Raw genomic sequence first — 10,206 nt, forward strand, 5'->3', positions numbered from 1 at the left:
TTATCTCAGCTATCTGCATTAGTTAAGACCAGAATGTTATGATTAGCTTTAAAACTGCTAACACACAGAGTCCCTACTAGGGGAATACTAGGTATTAATGACCCTAAGATTGAATGTTCCCTCTTTGAAATGTGAGGCACAGGCTAGAAGCTAGCTGAAGAACAGACTCACAGCTTTCCCTTCAAACTACTATATCACCTACAAGACAAGGCAGTGTTTAAATGAAATCAGGGCTTTACTGAAGACAAAAGTGTAAGAAAAAGCTCAGAACCACTATAAAACAATGAAAACTGAAGATTTTCTGAGGTACACATGGCAGCTAAGTGCCTTTGAAACCCTTTCTGTAGGCAATTGGGTTGTTTGTGCTGTGGTTTTTTTTTCTGATATAGAAAAAAATCTCTTTCCATATAAAAGGGTATCTGATCACTTTCTGAGTAAAATAAAAAAATATCAGAAATCCTGACATCCTTTATGTCTAAGAGTCTGAAATATCTACCAGAAAAACTGGAGGAGATGAAATACACATAGTTAAAATCTTACAGATAAGATAGAGGTTGAACCTCTTTCATTTGAATCTGCAATAACAGTTACTTCAGAGGATTATAAAACACGGATTAATTTTGTATACTGATACATAATTAACATCTAAGAAAAGGTTGATCAACTAATATTACAACAGTAATATTATTACAGCCATGCTAGTCTAAGGCCATAAGGCAAAACTGGTAGAGATTACCTCAGTCACATGAACATGAAAAGGTCACAGACATACATGAAAGCATGTCCTTTTCCCAGACTACTTCCATTCACCTAATAGAGCTCTTCTCCCGCTGTACACTTAATGTTAGTAAAGCATTTTCAGGTATCTGCTGCATATGCACTTGTATAAGAAGTGTTTCATGCTCCTGTGTAGATTATTGAAGGCTTTGAACTGACACTAAATATACTTGATACTACCATTGTCTACCTAGCCTACTGGAGAAAAATTTTTCCTAGTGAATTCTGTAGAAAGGACCTGTGTTACCTATTCTACACATAATTAAATTATCTTAAAATGCATGCATTCCTACATTTGGATGAGATGACAGCCGCTTACGTCCATATCAATATTCAAATGAATAATAGCATTGTACCTTAACAGAATTAAACAGAAAAATAAACCCCACCATTTGAAACTGAAAATCACCAAAAAACATGCCAGCAAGTTGCATCCTTAACAATGCTTTCTTTGCAGAAAATTTGACATAATCATTTAAAAAAAAAAGAAAAAAAAACTAAAAAAAACAATGAAAAACTCAAGGCTGGAACAGCTCAGACTACTAACAATACAATGCTGCGACAACCCCAATGACTCAAATCTAAACTTCACTAAATTTAATGAATTTTTTCAACTGCTTCCATGCAACATCAGAAGCATCATAAATCATGTCTGGCTGCTACTTTCATAGGGCATCTTAAACAGCAGACTGTAATCTGCAGCTTTGTAGCTACTGCCCTACAGGATAGCTTTTAGGGGAACAGAAGCAGAAAAAAAAAAATACAAACCCAAAACCTTAGATTAGAAAACACCAGATGAAAAACAACTAAATACCAACTAAAAATGAACTTTTGCAGCCACTCAAACATACATGTTGAAAGAAAGAAAAAAAAGAAACCAGCTCATACATGGTGTCATCAAAAGGCTGCTTCTGCAGAGATCCTAGCTACATGATGCTGTCTGCCCAAAATCTCCAAGTGCTAAACTGCACAAGAGGCAATGAAAATGGAGAAATGCCTTCCTAATGTTACTTTGCACAAAAGTAATTATTGCAACTGACACCTGATGCTGCCAGAGATGTCAAGTGATCACAAACAAAAGTCATGACCCAGGATAGATGGTAAGATGGTAACACAGCATTTTCCATCACTTTAAAGCTGTGAAAAGCCTTGCTGCTGTAGCACAGGGTGCTATATTTAACATACGATCATGAAGGACCTGATGATCTAAAAAAGACAAGACAAACAAGGCTACTTATTAGTAACAATCTGAAGCATCACACAAAAAAGGAGCTTGGATTTCAGTTTCTTTAGCTAACAAGACTGCAAAAGCTAGTCACATATTTGCGATTTGTGGCACAACAAATACCCCCTTTACTCAACTGTGACTCTCCAGCAGTTTTTGTAGTTTGGTGAAACTGCCTAGCTTTTCCTTCCCAGGATGTCAGCCACAACAAAGTCATGACAGTGCAACATACAGGATATGATACTACACTTCACTGGGCAGTCCCAGGTACAAAGAGACTTCTCCCTAAACCGCTGTAACCTGTCACTGGTGATTACTTATTGCTACACCTTCACATTGTGCTAAATGCTCAAAGGACAGTACAGCACACAGATGTTTTCAATACATGACTGAACAATCTAACTTACATTAAGGGTTCAAAACATTTTACATCCTAACACCTAGCTTCTTCAGTTCCTCTTAACTTCACCAAACTTAATCCAAAATGAAACACTGTTATGCTCGATGCCTGCCTCAAGCAGAATGAGATACCATTTTAACCTGAACAAGTTAGGGGAGAGAGAGAAAAAGGAAAAACCAGGTTTGTGTCTAGTACTTTTTGAAAAAGTGAAAACTCCTTTTTGGAGTCACTCTAATTGCCTTCAAATTTTGAAGACAACTATTTTATTTTAAATATATATATGTTTTCCTACTTAAGAACAAGTCCTTATCAACATATTAATCCACCTAATCGTGCCCTTAATAGATGGGTCTGGAAGAAAAAAGGCCAAAAAAGTCACTGACAGCTCACGGAGGCTGAGTATATAAAAATTTCTATATTTTTATTTTTTTTTTTTAGTAGTAGTCCATCCTCCACCACCTGAGAGCTGACTGCACTGCACATGCATCATTCCCATGAAGAAACTGAACATCCTGTAAGTGATCTAAAGCACCGATTTTAATTAGCACCATTTATGCAAACTTCCTGCTAGCATGTGGACAACATGGAGATGGAAAGCATATAATCTGAATGAAAGGTTCAAGCAAAGGGGGAGAAGATATAAGACAGACAAAAGAATTTTATAAAGAACTAGGGATGAAAGGGACAAAGACCAGCTGGGCAGAGAAATTCAGAGCTTGGCTCATCTCTGCAGCCCTGTGTTTCCCAAAGCTGAGGAAAGCCTGGATTCTTGGAGTCTGTTCCAAGTGCCTTTGTTCTTCTCACATCGATGAACACACTGGCAAAACATCCATCTCCTCCAGTGCTAGTCCATTTCCTACTGCCATTGGCATTACTACATTAGTTAAAAAGGCAAAGGTCTATCCAAGTATGTTTCAACCCAACAGATCACCCAGGCGGGTAGCAGTAAGAAGTCATACCATAGTGTTATGTTTGCACTAGTTTTATTTTTAACTACATATAATCATTAGGGTTGCAAACCCCCACACACAAAAACTAAGAAAAGATACAATTAAGACTACTTTGTGCAGCCTTCATCCACTGCTTTGTGCACTTGTGTTGTTAAGATGGTCTGTACTTAAAGCGTCACATTTATGCTCTTGAGATAGGCCTTTTCTGGAAATGAACTGGGAAGAACAACAAGAGAATGTTTGTTCTACCCTTAATATCCTACTGGCTTAAGCAGTTAAAGAAACTGTGATACATATGAAGCATGAGACTGCAAAGAGAAAAGCTGAAAGAAAACCAGAGAATAAGGCCACCAGAAGCTATCCTTGCCACTGCCACCAAGTTCCCATATGACAGCAGGCCAGTCCTTTCCCCTCCCTTTATGGTAATTTTTTGTACATTCCTTATTTTACAGATATTTATTTAGATAATCTGCAATCCAATTTGTGTACATATACCTGGCGGCAATTAGGACCTGTGCTTTAAACATACTAATTGCTTTACACTATAAAATGCAAATGGAAACAGGACAGTATTTTAATAACATTCCTGCCAGGTGAAGGAAATTCATTTTTATTAATGGAGTACTTAGATGCTACAGTGATAACCATCAAAGGAAGACTCAGGAGTAACTTAATAAATCTGCTCTTTGGGAAGGCTTTCACTAATAGTTCAAATGAAACTGGAGCTGCACAGAAAACAATAAATATAAAGCTAAATACTAGCAGCAGTGAATTAAATAGATACATCTTAATGCCATTGCTCTACAAAACAAAGAATTACGTGAACACATGCATTCACATAGTTAAAAGATAGAGCTACAGTAACTGCTTAAGCTGAGCCATGAACACTGGGCAATTCACACCTCACACACAAAAAAGCCCAAGCTGAACAGCAAATCAAGAGATGAGGTTGTAAATAGTCTAGTAAGGGCAGTTATATCCTTACAGAAGCTAAGCAAGTCTATGCAACTTCTAAGAAAAAAACCGTGTTAAAAGATGCTACATTTTAAATACCTGACTTCCAAACAAGAGGAAAAAGACACACACACACTACCACCACCCCCTCACAAATATTTACCTTATTGCAGTAAAGCATCCAAAGCTCATAGAGCCTCTCTCGAGATGCCATTCCTTTCCTTCCTCTCTTCGTCGATACCAGCTACTTCTGTTCAAGATCCTACCATGCTCAGTTTCCCAGGTGCTCTTACGCAGTTTTTACTTTAATATTACAGTTATATCATAACCCGAGAAGAAGTCAAGGATGAAAATAACTCCGTCAAATCTCTCCTTTTCGGGTAAACAACGCAGGACAACACAAGCAACTGCAGACAAGTGTCAAGCATGTCCGTTCTTCGCCAGCGCTGCTTCGGGTCTAATCTCTGAAAGTGAAAACATACCCTTCAGGCCTTTGGTGGAGGAGGAAAAAAAACAAATCCGTACTTAAAGCCCACAGACGACCTCGGGAATTACGCGGCGGCAGGTCGCATCGCTTTCACCTCTGACATTATCACCCCTAAGACGGAGAAGTCTAGTCGCTAATTTCCTTTTTTGCGGGGAGTCCGCGGGGCGGGTGAAGCAGCAGGGCTGCTGAGAGGGGACGCCAGAGCCCTGAGGGCGCGGGGAGAAGCGGCAGTGATAACGCGGCTCACCCCCCCGCCGGAGGGGCACTGCCGCCCCCCGCACGCCTGGGCCCCGGCCCGGCAGCGACAGCCGCCGCCCTGCTCCCGCCACCCCCGGGCTCCACAGCCGGCCCCGGAGCCCGGCGGGCCCAGGCAGCGACGTCTCTCGCAGATTAGCGGCTGCCCAGGCAGAGACGCCGGCCGCGGCCTTTCCCGTCCCCCCGCGGGGCGCGGGAGAAGCCCTGCGCTGCCCCGCCTCCCGCTCCCGGGAGAGAGCGGCTGCCCCACGCCACCACCTACCGCGCCCTCGGCCTCCCCCAGCTCCCGCCGCGCCGCCGCGGCCTCTGCCCGCAGCCTACCCGGGCCACGGTGGGTGGCGGCCGGGCAGCGCCGCGCGGCAGCCGGGCGGCGGAGGGGGCCGGGCCTCGCCACATCGCCCGCCCCGCCCGCATTCCGGCACACGCCCCGGGCTGCCACTGAGGGGCGGGGAGGCCGCGGGCGCCATCTTGGCTGCGGGCAGCGGCAGCGCTTCTCCCGCGGGCGGAGCGGCGGGAGGAGCGGCTGGCGGCCGTGGCGTCAGCGCCTCGGCCCGGGACCGCTGGCTGGAGCGGGGGGCGCCCCGCGGGGCGGGCCGGGGCCCCCTGCGGCCAGCCCCGGTGGCGGGGCCGTTCCGCCGCCCGCGGCGCCTCACCTGAGGAGCGGCCGGTCCCCGTCGGGCGGCGCGCCCCTCTGCGGCGCGAGGAGTCTGTTTGCCCGCGGAAGGGTCGGCGTTCCCAGTCCTTGTGGGACAGGGCGCCTCAGAAAACCTCCGTACTGCTTTACAAGCGATAGTTTATCAAGCACATCCGTGTGTTTTACCCATGCTCCAGAGGGGCCTGCCTGCGTAGCCCGAGGAGCGTGGATGTATACGTACGTACAATCTGCTCCTGCTTCAAAGCAGCCCATACCTCGTGTGCGGAGCTTGCATAGGACTAAGAAAATGCTCCTAAAAATAAGTTAGATTGCTAAAGGAGAAACATGAAAAGACATTCCTCAGCTTACTGCTGGGACTCTCTCCAATCACACTGGTAGTTCACGGGCCCTCGTGAGGCACAGCGCTCCAGCAAAGGACCTCTCCTCCCGCTCAGTCAGTAACAGGATCCTTTTAGCGTGACTTGCAGGGCACTCCTCAGGGAACGGGCTTCCCTCCATGTCCCTCCACTCCCTTGGAAAGCGGGGCTGGAAATTGATGTTGTGTCAGGCTCCAAAGCAGGAGAAGGAGATTTAAGGAGACTGGGGCCTTCTCCCCAGCTTGCTGGGAGAATCACAGCCCTGCAACCTCTGGCCGCAGCCCTGGTCCTTCTGCCGCCGGGTCATCTCCTCCCCCGGGTAAATCTTGTACAGCTTCACGGGATGAAGCATTCATTGCCGTTCGTTGCACAGTTGATTCCTTTGCAGGGCAATTCACACCGCTGCAATGGTTTCATGAGAGGTTTGGAAGTCCTTTGCAGAGGAATTGACTGTGTAATACCATTATATTGTCTGCTGTATAAAAAATTTCTAGGGATGGACAAGTGTCACCAAGAGCCCAGAGACAGTCCGAGATCGGTCCCTGCAACATGCCTTTGCATATTTGTCTTGCTTTTAGAAGAAATTTAAGGGCTAATCTGTGCTCAGTGTTGTATCATGCGGATCAGCAGTGTGGGAATGGGAGAAATATCTTTTGCTGCAATATCTAAACATGGTTCCTAGCATGGGTGGAAGGACACCGACAAAAATGAGTCTGTAAAATTATTTTGAGTCATGTGATACTTGTGCTCTGGTACTTGCTGCTAGCCACAATAGTCTCCTGCCTTGAGTCTGCGAGCTAATTTTTTCCATCAAGGAAAAAATAAGACCTCAGACTCCAGCTCTGTCCCAAGGGCAGGATCTGCTATGCTTAAACCACCCTAGACCCCTCTCTGCAAACAGCCTTCAGGAATGGAAGAGCTTCTGCCTTCTCCCCGAGGAACTTACCTCAGGGCTTGAGTTACTGCTAGGAGCTTGTTCCTAACAGCCAACCTGCATCACCTTTGAAGCAAATGCAAACCATTGTTTTGTCCCTTCCACAGTAATATGGGAAAAGGAAGCTCTTTGTAGCATGCTTTTTGAGTTGCAAATTTTTATCACATCTTCTTACAGCCTGTTTTAGGCTAAACAGCAGCCCATTTCAAACTTCTCTTACATCTTACTCCCTTTGAAGAAGTCAGGTCCAAACAAAGCCGTGTACAAACCCCAATTCTTCTCTGAGATACTGCTTTGCTTTCTTACATTACTGACTTTTGCATGTAGCAGCAGCTGCTCCCACATACAGAAGTTCTACAACAGACTCTAGTGAAAACAACTGTCGTGGTTTCAGCCCGGCCGGTACCAAAGGACCACGCAGCCGGTCGCTCACTCCTCCGCCCCCCTCCGGTGGGATGGGGAGGAGACGGAGGAGAGAAAAGAAAAAGAAACTGGAACCTCGAGGGTTGAGATAAAGGCAGTTTACGGGGACAAACACAAAGAGATTACAACAACAACAGCACTAATGAAAAAGTATACAAAAAAAGTGATGCACAGTGCAACTGCTCACCACCCGGGACCCGACGCTCCGCCACTTCCCCCACCGAAAACAGAGACCACCCCCCGGCCCGCTCCCCATTTATATACTGAGCATGATGGCACATGGTATGGAATAGCTCCTTGGCTAGTTCAGGTCAGCTGCCCCGGCTATGCCCCCACCTCCCAGGTTCCTGTAAAAAAATTAACTCTATCCCAGCTGAACCCAGGACAACAACAAAAAAAAATCCTCTGATAAAAATGGGAGACTCCTCCCTTGTTAAGTGCTGCCGCCCATGTAACGAGGGTGCTCACAGACTATAAAGCAGCCATTTTCCACTCTGCTGGAGTTGTAGTGATATAGTTATCTTGGTGGGCCGAGGTAATTACTGCTGCTTGTGTAGGTAGTTCTTGCTCTATATAGGTGCTCTAGAAGGAAGGTGAAGCATTTGTGTTTTGCAACAGGACAGTTTGTCCTAGTGGTATACAGGGTGAGTCATCTCCTGGCCTTGACCTTCTAGAGGTTTTCCTAAGCCAGGTAGCTCACTGTAAAGCTGTTAAGGTGGCTTTTAGATGTCTGCATCACTGGGTGTAGGTCAAGTTTAATCTGTCCCTGGTGGTACAGACAAATATTCAGTATTTACTATGAGTTCTTTCTCACATGCAAGTATAAGCAATAATGAGAGAGGTCAGTGGAGAAAGGTGGGCTACAGCTTTGTGTCCACAGGTATAGTATAATTCTAGGTGAATTTATATTTCAGTATACTTACCTTCATAAAGACTCAGCTAAAGATACAGAAGCTAAAGAATGGAGGAAGATGTAAGAAGCAGCATTGCCAGCTATGTATGGGTACTTTAAAATGTGTTTATGGATTAGTCCAGCTGTGAAAGCTAATTATCAGACTTCATCATCTTCTCTTCCATAATTATGTACCGATTTTTTTCATGGACCTTAAATAGCCAGGTAGGCAGTGTTCATTTGTATTTCATTGTCCCTTAGCTGCTGTCTTGTGGTAACTGTCTGTTTACAACAGTGGTTGTTTCTCGTACTTTGTTCATTACTTGTGGTTTTGTACTTTAACTCTCTTCAGTAGCTGTATATTAGTAACTCAGTCATCTTACTATGGACTGAACTTGTCGGTCAGCAAGTTCAGGTAACGGAATGGGTAGAGAGAAGGGTGTGGATAGGGAGAACCCATGAATTTGAGGTTAAGAAAGATTCAGCAAAGGAATGGACTATACTGGATTGCAGCTTTGAGTCCAGGGACCTCTGAAGTGGCAGGAAAAACTACACACCTTATAGTAATGCTTTTGTTAAGCCATGCTTATTTTCTGTAGAAGCAAATGAAAAAGTCAAAAATCTGATCTGACTTTCAGATATTCTCAAAACCATTGTTTTGCTGTAAGGCTTCTACTGAGTTTATGCCCTAGGCCAGCAAAAATCATGCTGAGATAGGTCTATGGCAAAGCTTTTATCTGAGGTTTTGCTTGATGTCTTCGGGCTAATGCTTTGCTTACTAACAATGAAGACCTGCAACATACTTAGAAATAAACCTGCCTCTCAACTCTTCCATCTTCCTTTACAAACAGACCCTTGCACAGAAGCAAGGAGTAATATTTACATTCTAATTAAGCAAGTGGCCTTGGCAACTGAGTGTAAAACTCCCACTATCAAAATACCTTTTGCTGTATGTAAAGAAATAGGACTTTGTAGATGCTAGTTTCTAGATATTCAAGCCAAAATAACTTAAGATTGCTTTTGGTGTGGCTATTGGAAAGGAGTAAGCTGGCCCTTGCAAGATGCCAAGGCCTCCAAGATGGTATTTTGCTGAAGGTAGCACAGGATCAACTTGCCTTGAGTTTCTCTGGTTAAGATTGCACAAAATGTGTGCAATTGTTCTATTAGGTAAGCCATCAAACTTAGTTAGTGTTTAATCTTCCTTCTGTCACCGTATTCACATTGCATCCCAGGTAGTTCAGGGCTTGTTAGTAGTTTGCAACACTTGGAAATGGGAAGGAATTGGTTTTTGGCCCTTGACACATAAGCTGGTATCTAGGGATTTTAGTTGCTTTCTTTCAAAGTGTTGGAGACCAGCCACAGCTAAAGCTGCGGGGTAATGGTCTGGCTAATAGCATTAATTTCCTCTGGTCCCTGGCTACTCTGCTTTCATATATGCAGGGTTAAACCATTCACCAGACTTAAATTCAGGACAGAATTTACCCCAGGGTAGCCTGTGACCATGGTGAGGTTTTTTTCTCTTTCTCTGTCCTTTCAGCTTGTTTCCACAGGGGACCTTCAATATAATGAATCCCCTGCTGTAAAAGGCCCAGGCAGTGACTTGATCTCTTCTGCTCCTTTTTTGTAGTATAGGCTCCTTTACCACAGGCCTTAAATTTGCAGCTGTGCTAGGAATATTCTTGTGTAGGGTATATCTTAAAGACTCTTCCAGACTAAATATATAGTATGTGTTCATATGTTTTGGTCTGCCTGGGTTCTTATAAGTTCTATCAGTCAGTAAAGATTCATGGATGGGTGTTCAGGCTTAGAACTGCCCCTCTCTTCTGCTGTCACTTAGGTTAGCTGTGCTAGAGCTAGCATGTGTAGACTCATGCTATAGCTGTCTCTGTTTTGCAGAT

The 10,206-nt window shown here is 44.5% G+C and overlaps 1 protein-coding gene across 7 annotated transcripts in view; it reads right to left on the bottom strand.

The window, feature by feature from the left end:
* Positions 1-5,424, bottom strand: part of NBEAL1 (neurobeachin like 1) — a 91,604-nt gene extending 86,180 nt beyond the window's left edge. For 5 of the 7 annotated variants that reach the window (XR_007505951.1, XM_049799591.1, XM_049799581.1 and 2 more), the window contains exons 1-2: positions 5,311-5,410; positions 4,470-4,770 (exon numbers count right to left, since the gene is read on the bottom strand). Coding sequence is in view for 6 of the 7 variants with exons in the window: in XM_049799591.1 (XP_049655548.1) it covers positions 4,470-4,520 (51 nt within the window). In the remaining variant the exon portion in view is untranslated. The other 2 variants (XM_049799564.1, XM_049799555.1) reach the window with 2 other exon arrangements.
* Positions 5,425-10,206: the final 4,782 nt, after the last annotated feature.

Source organism: Accipiter gentilis, chromosome 1 (assembly GCF_929443795.1).
Source record: "Accipiter gentilis chromosome 1, bAccGen1.1, whole genome shotgun sequence".
Classification (NCBI taxonomy): Eukaryota; Metazoa; Chordata; class Aves; order Accipitriformes; family Accipitridae; genus Astur; species Astur gentilis.